This window comes from Cokeromyces recurvatus (genome assembly GCF_025118155.1).
Source record: "Cokeromyces recurvatus strain NRRL 2243 chromosome Unknown BX663scaffold_10, whole genome shotgun sequence".
Taxonomy (NCBI): Eukaryota; Fungi; Mucoromycota; class Mucoromycetes; order Mucorales; family Mucoraceae; genus Cokeromyces; species Cokeromyces recurvatus.
In genome coordinates this window covers 464,317-479,631 of record NW_026251396.1, presented here as the reverse complement: position 1 = coordinate 479,631, position 15,315 = coordinate 464,317, and the positions used below count along the sequence as shown (strand labels likewise).

Here is a 15,315-nt window from a genome sequence, read left to right as displayed (position 1 = left end):
TTTGTTAATCATTTTTTCTACCCAAGAGTAAATGTATTCTTAATATGTCTATAGACAGAAGTATCATACAAGTGCACTATATACATTCTATTATGACTATTTATCTCATTGAATTAAGTTACAAATATTACAACCATGACAAAGGGGGAAAGAGATTGGTAGTTGTGCGTAATGTACTGGACGAAGACCATCAAAAACAGGTAAAATACGGACTTGTTCACCTCCGAGTGAAGCATTATCACGAGTGTGATAACGTACAGAAGCTAGTTCATCACTAGAAAAATGTACATAAATACGTCTAAAATAATGGGCTGTTAGTAGCAATTATAAAAAAGAAGTTGATTAGCCTTACTCCGATTCAATTTTTTTACAAATGTGAATTATCCCATTCCATTCTTGAAATAATTCTTCTAGATCTCTTGATTCAGAGTTCTTGAATCTACTGCTTTCCACACACAGTTGACACGTTTGAATACGGCGTGATTTACAGTAGTTGTTGAACATAGCATTTTAATTTAAAGAAAGAAAAAAAAATAAGGGTATTTTAAATGCAAAAGATAAGGAAAGAAAAAACAGAGAAAAAGAATACAAAAATTGTACAAAAAAAAAAATAATAGAAGGGATATTTATATGTTTTTTTTTCAAAATAAGTGATATTAATAGGAGTATGATTTGCATTATGTGTAAATGTTGTCAGTCTCCTAATAATCCTGCATGCAATAATATATATTTTATCTTTTTTCTCCTTTAACTGTCGCTGCTACTATATATAATTTCTGGGGTAAGCAACGCGTTCATATTAATTCACAGTGAATATTCCAGCTATAACAATAATATCAATCATTTATATGCCACTACTATTATTATCATCATCCTCTAAGATGTTATTACATAACAATATTCAACATTATAGACGCATATATAAATAATTATGCAATTAAATATAACAGTCGTAATCCTGTTTGAATTATGTATATAGTTATTATTAGTGCTCGAATACTCTAACAATGGCTGTTATTAAAACTGAATGTTGTAGAATGAATATTATGCTGTGAAGTACAATATACTAGTTTTATTTGAATCACCTTTTTATTATGTAAATAAATGATGATTTATCTCTATTAACTTAGTTATAAGGACGACTGCAATCATAACAATTACTGCCTTTTATTTTTTATTTTTTACTTTCTCCTTGATGGAATAGCCAAGTTAGCATTTTTACTTTGATTAAGGCATGGCTCTACTTATTTCTAACGGTAAAGTCTCACAAAAGAAAAGAAAAAAAAAAAAAAAAAAAAAAAAAAACTACAATGAAAAGTAAATGACCAATAAACACGTGGGGATTTTATTACGCTATATTGCCCTAGTCAGTTTCAAAAAAAAAAAAAAAAAAAAAAAAAAAAAGATGGAAGAAAAAAAGAAACCAGAGATAGTATAAATATACTAGTCTATCACAAGGATAACTAATCCATCGGCTTGATACCAGGATTAGCATGATGAGGAAGCATTAGATGAAATAGATTAATCCATTTCATGTAGAATGATACTTGATAGTTAGCCAACAAACTAACCAGGGAGAAGTTAGTTGCGGGGATTTTGGTTTCTCCAGAAAATAATAATGATAAAAGGTTTCAGATCAAACAATAGAAATTTAAGAAGAAGTCAAAATAAATTCAGACGAAATAAAACTAGCTTTTAGACATATCTACCTGTAAAAATATAAGTCTCTCGTTAGGAAAAGAAAAGAAAAAAAGAACTGTATTCAAGATAACATAATCACTGGGTTTGACAAAAAGCAGTAGGATGACCGCACCCACTAATTACTTGTTGTAAAATTATAAAAATGTTTTTTGGAAGCTACACATTATATTGCCATATTATGCCACAACTTTGACAAGCGAGGACACTATATAAATTTATGATAGCTTAAGTGAAAAGCATTTTACTGCATGAATGACACGTCTAAATTATAAAGAAAAAAGTGTCAAATATAATGATAATACAAAAGCAGTGTGCTATTACCTTTAAAGCGCGAAATTCATCCACAAATACTAGTTGCAAATCACCGCACTTTTGTCTACATTTTAATTGATTCCAAAGAACTTCAATGACTCCAGTTTGGAGACCTTTAAATTCCATTGTATCTTTCCCTGAATATTCCCTATTACCAAAAGATATGATTAGTAACTTATCTTTATGTTGTTCAACTTTTTTTGATTTCCAGGATTTATTTTCTCCTATAATAAACATCAGATTAATATACCAATCATTATTTTATTTTTATCAACTTTACCTTGTAGTTGCATATGATTCTAATCTGCTGTTATTGTTTAAACTTTTAGCTTTTCTTTTTTTTTTCTTTCTGTTCTTCTGGATAATTTTTTTCTTGAACAGTCCAAGTCCTAGAATTCAAGATACTTGAATGACTGTTACTACAGAAGACTGTTTTGGTTGGGTTAGACATTCAGATCCATTCAGGAATAGATGTCTAGTCAAAGGACTTGGAATTCTCTAAAATTTATAACTTTATGTCTGATTTTGTTTTCCTTTACATACACGCATAAATATTTATTTAAAAGATTAGTAGTAGAATATAAACAATCAAGAAAAGAGAATACACATTATCATTCTAAATGATTAATAAGAAAAAAAAGAATCCAGAAAGTAATAAAAATAATTGTAGGTACACAAACAATTGAACACTAAAACTAATGGTTTATGCCAATAACTAAATGCAAAGTGTATGAATGGAGTGGGTATTTTTCGAAACATAATAAAAAATGTGATAAGTTTGAATTTTTTTTTTATCTATTATAGACAAATAATCACTGAGTAGTAATCCCTCTTTGTCAAATAAATTCTTAAGCCTATATTGTTTCGTTTTGTTTAGTTTTTTTTTTTTAAAAAAAAAAAAAAAAAAAAAAAAAAAAAAAGAACGCAAGTAGATGAATTAGAAACAAGTGTTTTGAAACAATAAAAGAAAAGAGTCAGAACTGAGAATAGTAACAGCAATAAAGAACAAGTTTGCTGTCACGAGAATGAACATAGTAGCTCCAAGCCACACCTTAGACATAAGCTAACATAAAAAGGAAAGATATAAAAAAAGTTGATTTGAGGCTATGTTATAGTAACAAGAAAGATAAAACTAGAAACGATTTCCCCGCCCTCTTCTGAGATTATTTTCTTTAGGTCCTGTATCTTCTTTGAAATGGAGATTCATAACCAGTACCCTTAACATTTTATCATCTTTTATTAAGATACCATTGCTAAAGACGTATGAAAAGAATAAGAGACTATATTTTAAAAAAGTCTTTTATTCTGGAAAGTTACGATTTGATAAGTAGTATAAACATTTTATTTGAAGAATATGTAAATAATTATAATCTATTAAATAGGATAAAAGATAAAAAAAAATGAAAATGAACAAATTCTTTTCTAAAACACTAATTTAAACAGACGGGTTTGTTGCAGATGTTATTGTTGATAACAAAGCTTCAAATTTCATTAAACCAATAATTTGATATAAAGCTGTTATCTGAATCAATAGATAGGAAGACAGACAAAAAAAAATAGATGTATTTTCTCTATGCAAGCTCGATCCTAGAAGGGCAGCTGCTTATAGCAATAGCGAGACACCGTAACAGATTAGAAAAATATTCATTAAAGACTTCTACTATACTCTTATAGGATCTAAACATCATGAAAAAAAACATAAATAGAAAATAGAGTAACAAAAAAAAAACAGCAGTAAAAACGGTCAGTTTACCATCATCATATATTGAATGTATTACCTACATTATGCTTCTTTTAAAAGAATATTATCCTTCAATGGATTAAGCGCTTCATTTGGACGGGGGGGTTCTTTTTTCTGCTACCAAAGCAAACAACGTGCTAGACAAGAAATGATAAATATCTTAATAAATGGAAGAAAAAGAAAAATACAAAAAGGAATAGATAAGAAAGAAGAATAAGGAAAATAGTGTAAAGAATAATAATAATAATAAAAGCCCCTTATGAATCTCCCCAAGTTATAGGAAGAAATACAAGTACTTTGTGAGTAATAATGTACTCATTATATAATAGACAAAAGGACATGTATTGAATACCATACAACTTTATCAAGATAAAATGAAAATTCCAACTATAGCCTTTAGGAATGGAATAGTTAAAAAGGGAAACTGTCAAGTTTAAAGATATCCAATCAGAAGTTCACCTATATCATTGTGGAAAGAATTGTTGAATAGATACAGACATGATGATTTGATTGTAGCTACTATAGGTAAATAAAGAATTTCCAAATTAATTAATTATTACTGCCCCGTTAATACCGATTTGACGTATTTGCTTTTATACGAAATAGACCTGTCATTCATCATACTTTTTTTTTTTTTTTTACATTTGCAATAATAGGCTATTATAGTGTCTTATTAGCTTACCAAAGCTGTCAGGTATTGCTTGAACGTGAATGCAATGCCTCAAAAAAAAAATGCATATGTATTCATCAAATCCCTAGTGAGATAATAACTGGTCAATGTCATTCCTCTGTATTCTCTTATCAGAAACAATAATATCGTTATCTTGAATATAGTTTTTTTTTCCTTTTCTTTTCCTAACGAGAGATTTATATTTTTACAGGTAGATATGTCTAAAAGCTAGTTTTATTTCGTCTGAATTTATTTTGACTTCTTCTTAAATTTCTATTGTTTGATCTTAAACTTTTTTTTTTTTTTTTTTTTTTTTTTTTTTTTTTGGAACTGACTAGAGCAATATAGCATAATAAAATCCCCACGTGTTTATTGGTCATTTTCTTTTCATTTTTTATTCTGCACTGATGATTTTTTATTCTGTGTAACTTTAACATTAGAAATAGGTAGGCTCATACCTTAATCAAAGCAATACATAAATAAAATAAAAAGCCGTATTTAGTAATGAAAAATCCGGTATCTAAATTTCATATGCAACAATGGCTTGATTCTTTACTTGTAGTATGAAGTCTCATTATATACATAGCGTGATATAAAATCAGTTTCTTTCACTGTCTTGGTCCTGCTTTTGATTGGATGTTGTTATCAAAAGATTTAAGCTCAAGAATATAAATATGAATTTTTCATTTTATTTTTATTTTTTTTATTTTTATTTTTTCCAGTCAATTTCATAAATTCTCGAAAAGACTATTTCAATATTTTTTTCCCTGCTTTTTTTACATATTAAAAAAAAATATGAATGAAGGTAAGTGAAATATATCTTTGGCAATAACCTTGGTAACTAATTTTTTTTTTTGTATATGTATTAATAGAAGTGATTACATCTAATAATCTAAGTTGGCCAGTTATTATCATGTCAATACTTTCATTCCTAGTCATTTATCGTAATTATGGTGGGTTTTATTATCGCTCCGTCATGTCAATCGTTTGCCTTTTAGTTATGGCTATTTATGGCATGTTTGCTTCTATTGTTTTCCCAATCCTTGGAAAGAGGCACCTTATTAATTATTCAGTTGCTCGTGGTTATTATTATCTCGGCGGTTTCTTTTGTGGTTTAAAGGTTGTAGCAGAAGGCACAGAGCACATTACAGAAAAACCCGTAATTTACATTTGTAATCATCAATCGAGTTTAGACATCATGTTGATGGGTAAAGTCTATCCAAAGAATACAGCTATTGTTGCTAAAAAGCAACTCAAATATTATCCATTCTTGGGCTGGTTTAGTAAAGTATTAAATTGTTGTTATCTAGTCTGGATTAATAACTGACCTCTCCTCCTCCCCCCTTCCCTTTCCCTTTTTTTTTTTGTGGGGGGTTAAAACTAATTACTAGTGACATTGAGCAATGCTATCTTTTTGGACCGTAAAAATAGAGAAAGTGCAGTAAAGGAAGCTCGTCAAGCTGCTAAAGATATTCATGAAAAGAATGTAAGTTATTTAATGAGTCGAGAGAATAAAGGGAAATTTATGTGTTCTCTTTTATATAAATATATATGTGTGTAGACCTGTGTTTGGCTTTTCCCAGAAGGTACTCGTGGTCATGAATCTGAAGTTACCCTTCTTCCATTCAAGAAAGGTGCATTCTATATGGCAGTTCAAGCAGGTGTACCTATTATTCCTATCGTAATAGCTAATTATAATAATCTCTATAACAACAAACAAAAGAGATTTATTAGTGGTACTGTTCGCTGTAGAGGTAATACGTGTACATTTAAAATAGAATAGATAACATGAAACTTATTTTGTTGTTGTTGTTGTTGTTGTATAGTTTTACCACCTATTTCAACCGAAAACATAAAAGAAGAATCTGCTGATGTTGAAAAACTTGCTAATAAGTGTCGTGAACAAATGCTTGTTGCACTCAAAGAAATTACTCCTCTTGAGAGTAAAAAGTCTCAATAAAATATATACTATATAATACATACATATAAATATATAATAGATTTTATAATAATATTATTATTAAAAAACAAAACAAAAAAAAACAAAAAAAAAAGAGTAAAAAGATGTATAGATTCATATACATAGATTTATATATATTATGTCATCAAATGTTGGATATCAAGGGAAATAGAGAAGAAAGGAATTTTAAAGCTGAATTTGATTACGTGAATTAAATTTATGAACCAACAACTAAAAGGAAACAAAAGAAACATGTATAAGAAACCAAACAAAATATTCACTATTCAAACAACTCGGTATTTACCTGGCAACCACAAAAACCAAGGAAACAAGCATAAACTGCAGCTGCTGTAAAACATGCTTTAGCTGTTAATGTTGGATCATCAGGATCAGATGTAAATTCCGTTAATGCTTCTACTTTGGCATCAAAAGCTAAGCCGAGAGCAACCTAAACAAATGGCGTGTCTTGTTTTAGTAAAAACATAATGTAATTAAGAGAATAATATATATGTATATACATATTTGCATACTTACAAGAAAGATAATCCCGCAAAAAGATAATAGACTACAGCAAGTGGCACTTCCAGGTCCAACAAAAGTCTTCATTGTTAATTTTGTCTTTTTAGATAAATATATAAAGCAGTTAAGGAGAAAAAAGAGAAAGAATAAAAATGCGATGATATTCCGAATCGACGTCACTTGATATCAGCGACGACGGCACTATTGAAAAAAAAAAAAAAAAAAAAAAAAAAAAAAAAAGGCTTTTTTTTTCACAGCAGCTTATTTTTAAATTCTTTTTCTTATTTTTCTTATTACATAGAAAAAGGTTTATAAATATAAAAGTTGTATAAGAAATAGTAATATTAATAGCTGAATTCGACCCTTTTTTTTTCTTTTTTTTCTTTTTTTTTTCCGCTTTATTGTAGAGTAATTATATAAACTTCTTTTGCAATATTCATTGATAAGCAAACAAATAAACGAAAAAAAAAACATAGGTTGCCTATTTTATAGTTAATTGAAAGATAATTATTCAAGTGAAAAGAGCCTTGATTGCAAGAAGATATTCTTCATATTTGCAACAAACAACTAATTTAAATTATTACATACGCCAATGGGCACGACTAAAAGTCGTAAATCTAGGCGGAATAACTCAAGACCAACTGCCTTTACATTCCTATCAAATATTGCACTCGGTAACGAAAATGAAAAACCACCTGATGAATCTATACAAAAATTATACATATCGGCAACTGAAGACAACGTCTTACATTATGTCGATAAGCCATCAAACCAAACAATCGGAGGTAATAATGATGTCAATTCATGTTTTTTTTTTATAAACATTTGTATTCTAATCCTATATAACAGCTTCTTCTTTACACTCCTCAGATAGTAGCTTTTCCGCAGATGAAGATGTCCAAAGTACCACCTTACCATCTGATTCTCAAGGTAGAACTTTTTCTTCAACAACCACTCCATCCATTATAGCAAATAATTTCACTCTTGATCAACCGTCTAAACGATATTATTATACAAAACGTCAACCTTCTTCCGAAAGTAGTAGTGATGATGTAGAACATCATAAATTGACTCGAGAAGATAGTGAAAGGCCCATTGCTTCAGAAAAAATTAAGAAAAAGTCTACTCATGGTGAAAAAGAAGTAAATATGAATTAGATCTTTCAAAAGAAAAAAAAAGAGTACTAATGAATATATATAGCATGGAACTGGAAGCATGTCCATCATGTCAGTTTTCCGTTATTACACAGATAAAATCCGTCAATCAACAAGTAGAAAAAGAATTGAATCTAATACAAATCGTGGATATGTGTAAATATAACACTTTATCTATTTTGAAATGTGTATAATTTATTTATTTATTTTTTTTTTTTTTTATTATTAGACAACAACAATTAGAAAGTCATGATCACCATAAACATCGAAAAGCTCAATCTTATGCACACTTTTTAAACACAACAGGATCATTACTGTAATTTCAATAGTTAAAAATATAAAAGAGTTATACTAATCTTTCCTTTTAGTGAAGATTATGTTGTAGAAGAAAATCTTGATTCCACTTCATATGATCCTTTCTTTCTTGATGATGATTCGTATAGTATATATGGTATAGCTTCAAGCTCAATAGTAAGTTTAATTGGAGGAGTGAAAATAAAATAAAATAAAGAAGCTAGATATAATTCTAACTGCATAATAATAGGGAACGTTGACAAATGGCATGAAACCTTCCGATTTAAAACGTGAGATGAATGAACAATTTAGAATGGCTCATCCAGAAATATCAACTGAGATCACACTTAGTAAAATCAGAGCTATCAAGTCACATTTATTAACTATTAGTAAAGAAGTTGATCTTGAAGTGTCTAGTGTAGCTCATGCATATGTATATTTTGAAAAACTTGTTATTAAAGTGAGTATATACATATATCGGTTGATATGTTAGAATATAGACTTATCATTTATAATGTAGAATGTAGTGACTAAAAAGAATCGTAAGCTAATAGCAGCTTGTTGCTTATTTTTAGCTACAAAAGTAAATGAAGCAAAAGGTACGTGGTTTAAACCTCTCTTGGAAGCCATGGATGATGAATTAGGTGTGGATGCAGAAGAGATTCATGAACATGAGTTTGCAGTCTTTGCAGATTTAGAATTTAATCTTTATGTTCCACGAAGAGAATTTATGCCACATTTTGAAAGAATTTTTAATCATTTAGAATATAAAAGTATACAAGAATATCTTGGCTGCTCTACTTTCTTTGATGTTAATCGACGCACTTGAAGAATAAAATAAAATAAAATATATGTTTATTATTTATTGATAAATGCTTTTTGATGGAGACTTTAGTCTTTCAATAATTCTAGACAAAAAAAGTTTATCTACGACGTTATTTTTGCTGGAATTATTATCCTTTAATGATAGATTAGATGATTTATTAATAGTATGAACCATGGTTATGTCGTCATCATCATCGTTTATTGTTATAGTCGTCATTGCTGTCTTATTATCCATAGTCTCACTATTAATTGAGGATAGCCGCCAATTTGTATCAAGATCAACGATATCGTCATCAACATCAGCATCGTCAACATCATCATCATCGTCATCATATGCTGTTATATTTGATATATAATAGAATATGTATGAATGTATGTGAAAAATAGCTTTTATATATATATATATATATATTTTACCTTTATTTTCATTTGATAGAGAAACTGGATCTGGTTTTGAACTAAGTAAATAAACACCATAAATTAATACAGCAATACCAATAAAGACTAAAAGAATAGCCCAGGGCGGGTAATTACTGAGTTCATCTAAATAGATAATTGTATTGACTAAGCCAAGAGCAGTGTAAGTACCATAAAAGATGGGTACAACTACAACAGATGAATATAATTTAAGTGCTGTATTTAAACAATACACTTGTAATATAGCTGTTACTAATAAAGCTAATAAAATAAAACGACTTGTATTATCATTAAACTGATTGACTTGAGATTGAATAGATAAAGTAAATAGCTTGACACTTGTATAATAATAAGGGATTAAGTTAGAAGAGGATTCAAAAATGAAAAATGATATTATACTCCCCTCCTATGTAAAATTTTTATTAAACTTACCCACTTTTCGCTAATAATAATGTTTCACTGGCTAATACACCACCTTCAATACTAAATAAAAGACCTGCCGCTCGTTTCATTTTCTTTGGACTCATACATGAAGGTAGTTGATGTTTTTGCTTACGACTATCATCCATAATGACCCAATAATTTAACCATATCAACACAAAGAACCCACCAAAGGCAACGATATTAAGTATACTGAAATAAATAATAAACACAGGTCGAACAAATAAAACTTTAAGACTCTCTAATGAAATCGTTTCCTCGGCTATGAAATATATATGTGTATAATATAAATTGATTGATTTATTAATAAACATACAGAAAAGAGATTATTGATGGAATAAAATAACATACGATCTTCTCCGTTATACATTCCTCCAAATAATACAATCCATATCACAGATGCAATGACCACGCATGTACCGAGTACATCTTTACGAGTAATCGTTATATTGACAAGCAATTTGGCAAATATAAAATTAAATATTAATGCTGCACTGCCTAGAGGTGCTACCCACTATAAATGAATCTATATAAATATAAAGAAATCATATCTATTTATATATATATATATATACTTGTGCTTTTAAAAAGTCTTTTTAAAAGAAAAAAAAAAGTGATGAGTGTGTCAGTCTTCATATATGTAGTGTATGCATCTGTAATAAAAGATATACGTTACTTAATGCGATTGTGCTACCAATCAATTGACTTGCAATATAAGTAGATAATCCAACATGCCACAAAGGCCTTCCACAATCACTACGTCGTAAACCTTTTGGCCGTTGTGATTCTTTGACATGATCTAACTTTAATATGTTAAGTCCAAGCGCATCCATAATTGAAGCGCCTATATTAAAACCGTAAATATATACACAGATATAACACTTGTTTTATATTTATGTGTACCTAAGGAAACAATAATTCCGATAATAAATCGTATTATACTATCCTCTGTTCCCATAACAATACAGTATATATGTACAAAGAAAAAAAATAGATAGAAAAAAATAAAAATAAAATAAAAAATAAAAAATAAAAAAAAAAGAGAGAGAGAGATAAATAAAGGAACAAAAAAGAAAAAATAGAAAATTATTTATTGACGGTATTTTAGTGCATGATCGTCACCACACTGCTAAATTAGTATATATTTCAGTTGAAACTGTATACAATATATGCATGTTATATTATTATATAAAGAAACCATGAAGGAAGAAAGAGAATAATGGTAGTAATAATAATAATAGTAGTAGGAGTATTAGTAGTAGTAATAGTAATAGTAGTAGTTATAATAGTAGTATTAGTAGTATTAGTGGTAGTGGTAGTGGTAGTAGTAGTGGTAGTAATACTGGTAGTGGTAGTAATACTGGTAACAGTAGTAATAATAATAAAAGGGGGGGAGGAGGGGTAGGAGGAGGAGAGATATTATATAAAATTAAATATATAAATATAAATGATTATAAAGGGAGTATTATTATTATGAGTAGTTTGGATCACTGGATAAAGTAAGATCATCAACTTCATCATGTTCATCTAACACAGGTGGACCGTCTATATGCTTTTCTAAATCAACGATAGCATTGGGTGCACCATCCATATAATTAACACTATTACGATTACTGCGACCATGTTCTTCACGTACACGAAGTGTTGTTTTACACGCTAAATTATCAGCGGGACAATTAGAATTATCTTCTACCATTTGCTGTTCATCAGTTGTCTGTTGTTTATTTTCTTCATCTTCAATCATTCGTGGTGCTGCATCTCCATCTTTATTTGTCCAAAAGATATAGTCGAATTCACTCATAAATAAATTAAAAATAGTAGGTGGAATACCAAGTGTAGGTGAAAATACGATACTCACATTACGTATAGTCATCTTGTTAATATTTGAATGTTGAACAACTCTGATTAAATGGGCTGTTAAGGCTCTTAAAAGTGTATAATTAGCAAGTGGAAGAACCGAAACTAATCGTCCTAACTCATTTACTCTATCTTTACGATCCAATAAATCTATTGAAATATATATATTTATATAGTCAATATACCAACGTTTTTTTTTTTTTTCTTTTTTTACCAATAACATGCAAAAAGTCCATACGATGTTCTCTTGTAAGAACACTGGTAGGTAACTCACGTAACCACATTTTAAATAAACCAGCAATGACATGGACATCATATTCTTCTTTAGCAGTCAACAAGTTTAGATCACCTTCTTGATTGAAACGTTCTCGAAGTGCTTTCATTGTTGAATTACTACCACTCAATCGATATAACCCTTCTTCTCGTACTGCATCTTTAGCATCTAAATATTCAATACATCGATAGACAATAGCAGGTAGTTCATATCCTTCTGCTACTCTTGAAATACGAACAGCTTCTTCTAATGGGACCCCAAAGACTTGTTTAGGAGTCTTATTAGGTAAGGGATTTTCTTCTGTACTATATTTATAACGTTGACGTTCATTATTTTCGTGTGAAGAACGTGATAAGAATCCACGTAAACCTGTATTAGCTGTAGTAGACGATGAAATAGAACTACTACTCATAATAGTTGATGTAGATTGAGAAGAGCGTGGTTGATTATAGTGTTGTTGTTGTTGTTGTTGCTGTTGTTGTTGCTCTTCATTAGAATTAAATAGCATTTTCTTTCCCCAAAAGGTCATACGATGTGCTTTGTTCCTTGCCTTCTTTTCAGGTTCAGTAGTATCAACAATAACAGAATCATCTGCGCTACGGGAAATGATAGTTGGAGATATAGCTCGACGATGAGGGTTATCATTTAGGTGTAACTGTTCACTAGTCATTAAATTACTCATAGAACTACGTCGAACGATAGGTGGACGAGGTGTTTGTAATGTATTAGTCTTGATTATAGGTTGATCTATACTAGAACGACCTGCTGCTGCTGCTGCTGCTGCTTCACAAGATGTCCAAATGGCATTATTAGATGGTACATAAGTGGTGGCAGAATCACTTGTACTTTCACTGGAAATAGAAGGTGTAGGTCGATTATAAGCACTACTAATTGCCATACCAATATCACCACCTTCTTCCATGATAAAAGTAGGTGCTGATGTTAGCTTCTCTATATCAGCATTGTTAACATGATCTAACTTTAAATGGCTAATGGGGGTAGCAGAGATAGCCCTGATTTCTCCTTTAGATAGTTTTCTTGATTTTTCTGCTGTCTTCTTTTTAGAAGGTTTATGACGAAGTGATTCATCTTCTATAATATTAATATTTTGCAGGAGAGCATGAACCCAGGAATCACGATCATCATCTGAATTAGCACAAAGGATATGACGAACACTATGCGAAGATCCAACCCGTTTTTGTTCTACAATTAAAAATGCATGTCGATAGACATTGTTTGAGTCTTCTGAATAATTGGGTGAACTATTGGACATCTGTGTTCCTATTTGTGCATTTGTGAGTCGTATAGAACCAAGTTGAGTACCTTCCTTTGATTCATAATATTCAAGTACTGATTCATTTAATACAAAATATCGAGTTTTCCATCCACCAAAATTTTTGCCTCTTTTAGTTAAATAGCCCTCCTTTTGGTCAGGCGTTTGATATACTTTATTATTTACTACATCTGTACAAAGAAATTCTGATAAATCAGAGGAATCTTCTAAAGGTAAAGATACAAGATGTTGTAAATACTGTTCTAATGCAATCTAAAAATAGAAAGAAAAGAAAACTTGTTTAACTTGTTTATAGTCTTTTTTTTTTTTTTTTTTTTTTTTTTTTTTTTTTTTTTTTTTTTTTTTTTTGCAAAGATGAATCATTACCTTTCTTTGATCCACTTTAGAGGGCGCATTATTAGAAAATAATGCTTTATCCGGTAACTTTCCGATTCGATTCGTAATGGCACGATTTCGTTGCGCTTTCAACTAATAATAAAAAAAAAAAAAGAATAAAATTTATATTTAATTTACTATCCCTTTCTTTATACATATATGAATATAAGTTTTTTCTTTTCTTTCCCCCCCCCTCCTTACCTTTGAATCCAATGTCAGGAAATCAGAATATAATTTTTCAACTCTCCATTTTTCTTCAAACTGATGAATATCTTCATCTTTATTTGAGCCAATAGAAATAATAAAAGAAATGACTTCTTTTCCCTTTTCATTTGGTTTAATATTAGAGCCAACTACACGAACATGCATATGAGTCAGATTCAAGCTCGTCTTTGGGTGACTGGTATCCTCTGTTTCATATTGTGATAATAAATTAATACGAGAAGAGGAAGTCGTATTTCGATAAATAGGATTTGATTTAACAAGGGGAGGTGAGGCAGTACGATCGAAATCTAAAGGAGACCTTACAGATGGCATCATTGAATCCCTTTGCTGTCGAATATTTTTCCGCGCTACTTCTAATGAAGAAGAAGATTTACTTGGGGAAGGCACAAAATGATTTCGATTGGTTGAAGATGTTGGAGCACTATCTTTACGCTGATTTGGGGAAGTAGGTGAAGGAGAACCAGGAGAAGATCGACCATTGATATTGATATATTCATCGATACGTACTGCTGCTGTTGTTGTTGCTGTCAAAGAAGAAGAAGACTCTGATTCTTGTTCAAGAACATGCTTTGCGTCCTCAGCAGGAAGTTTTTCCTTTTGTAAAGGACGATAAGGTGAACGAGGCGGCGGCATAGGACTATTTATAGTGATTTCAAGCGGAGAGGAGGAAGCGATAGCATCGTCAGCTTCTGCAATCTCACGTAATATCTGGGGTGAGATCAATAAAGAGGTCACTCGTTGCTGCTTACCTATCAGTTCCTTTTCTAGCGTATTCAATTGATCCTGAAGTCCATCTCGTTCTGCTGAAAGACGGACATTGTCCTTTTGAAGATTTTGAATCATGATTCTTTGCTTTTCAATAATTTTCCAAAGTTGATCATTTTGTGAACGTAAGTGTGGAATTTCGTCTTGTCCGTAATTGATCGACTGTGACATTTCAAGTAAAGAGTGGAAGGGGGAGGGAATTATTATCTTATCTTTTTTTTTGTTTACCAAAAAAAAAAAAAAAAAAAAAAAAAAAAAAAAAAAAGGGAAAGAAAGATATAAGTAATAAAAATAGCATTTGTTATTGTACGCCTAACAAAATATTATAAAGGGAGGACAAGGGAAATTAAAAAAGAGTTGAGGAGAAAGGAAGGGGGGTAAAAGAGCTGTATATAATATGTTTATTATATACACACACATACACACAAAAAAAAAGGAGAAAGTCTCAAGTAAGAGTATGTGACTTATACGTTAATCACTGCATATAATGT

At 30.1% G+C, this 15,315-nt stretch overlaps 6 protein-coding genes across 6 annotated transcripts; 2 read left to right on the top strand and 4 right to left on the bottom strand.

Annotated features, from left to right (window-relative positions):
- Positions 1-1,926: 1,926 nt before the first annotated feature.
- On the bottom strand, positions 1,927-2,306 carry BX663DRAFT_551301 (uncharacterized protein; the record flags this gene model as incomplete). The annotated part of the gene is made up of 3 exons (XM_051531270.1): positions 1,927-1,962; positions 2,023-2,237; positions 2,294-2,306. 3 exons carry the CDS (start codon positions 2,304-2,306, stop codon positions 1,927-1,929), a joined length of 264 nt encoding a protein of 87 aa, XP_051383587.1.
- Positions 2,307-5,125: 2,819 nt separating this feature from the next.
- On the top strand, positions 5,126-6,467 carry BX663DRAFT_507047 (uncharacterized protein). Its single transcript, XM_051527274.1, has 5 exons — positions 5,126-5,229; positions 5,297-5,707; positions 5,816-5,910; positions 5,986-6,178; positions 6,251-6,467. Exons 1-5 carry the CDS (start codon positions 5,220-5,222, stop codon positions 6,382-6,384), a joined length of 843 nt encoding a protein of 280 aa, XP_051383586.1. The 5' UTR covers positions 5,126-5,219; the 3' UTR covers positions 6,385-6,467.
- BX663DRAFT_507042 (uncharacterized protein) lies at positions 6,439-7,118 on the bottom strand. The gene is made up of 3 exons (XM_051527273.1): positions 6,919-7,118; positions 6,689-6,832; positions 6,439-6,615 (listed from the first exon to the last, which is right to left on the bottom strand). The coding sequence occupies exons 1-3, from the start codon at positions 6,988-6,990 to the stop codon at positions 6,571-6,573; spliced, it is 261 nt and encodes an 86-aa protein (XP_051383585.1). The 5' UTR covers positions 6,991-7,118; the 3' UTR covers positions 6,439-6,570.
- A 60-nt stretch (positions 7,119-7,178) lies between these two features.
- On the top strand, positions 7,179-9,203 carry BX663DRAFT_507040 (uncharacterized protein). Its single transcript, XM_051527272.1, has 8 exons — positions 7,179-7,210; positions 7,311-7,688; positions 7,753-8,045; positions 8,104-8,213; positions 8,287-8,373; positions 8,426-8,528; positions 8,602-8,811; positions 8,872-9,203. The coding sequence occupies exons 2-8, from the start codon at positions 7,496-7,498 to the stop codon at positions 9,178-9,180; spliced, it is 1,305 nt and encodes a 434-aa protein (XP_051383584.1). The 5' UTR covers positions 7,179-7,210; positions 7,311-7,495; the 3' UTR covers positions 9,181-9,203.
- On the bottom strand, positions 9,204-11,055 carry BX663DRAFT_507038 (uncharacterized protein). Its single transcript, XM_051527271.1, has 7 exons — positions 10,938-11,055; positions 10,711-10,878; positions 10,610-10,626; positions 10,386-10,548; positions 10,026-10,296; positions 9,594-9,931; positions 9,204-9,512 (listed from the first exon to the last, which is right to left on the bottom strand). Exons 1-7 carry the CDS (start codon positions 10,990-10,992, stop codon positions 9,214-9,216), a joined length of 1,311 nt encoding a protein of 436 aa, XP_051383583.1. The 5' UTR covers positions 10,993-11,055; the 3' UTR covers positions 9,204-9,213.
- A 48-nt stretch (positions 11,056-11,103) lies between these two features.
- Positions 11,104-15,043, bottom strand: BX663DRAFT_507037 (uncharacterized protein). Its single transcript, XM_051527270.1, has 4 exons — positions 14,036-15,043; positions 13,826-13,927; positions 12,106-13,711; positions 11,104-12,041 (listed from the first exon to the last, which is right to left on the bottom strand). Exons 1-4 carry the CDS (start codon positions 14,993-14,995, stop codon positions 11,506-11,508), a joined length of 3,204 nt encoding a protein of 1,067 aa, XP_051383582.1. The 5' UTR covers positions 14,996-15,043; the 3' UTR covers positions 11,104-11,505.
- Positions 15,044-15,315: the final 272 nt, after the last annotated feature.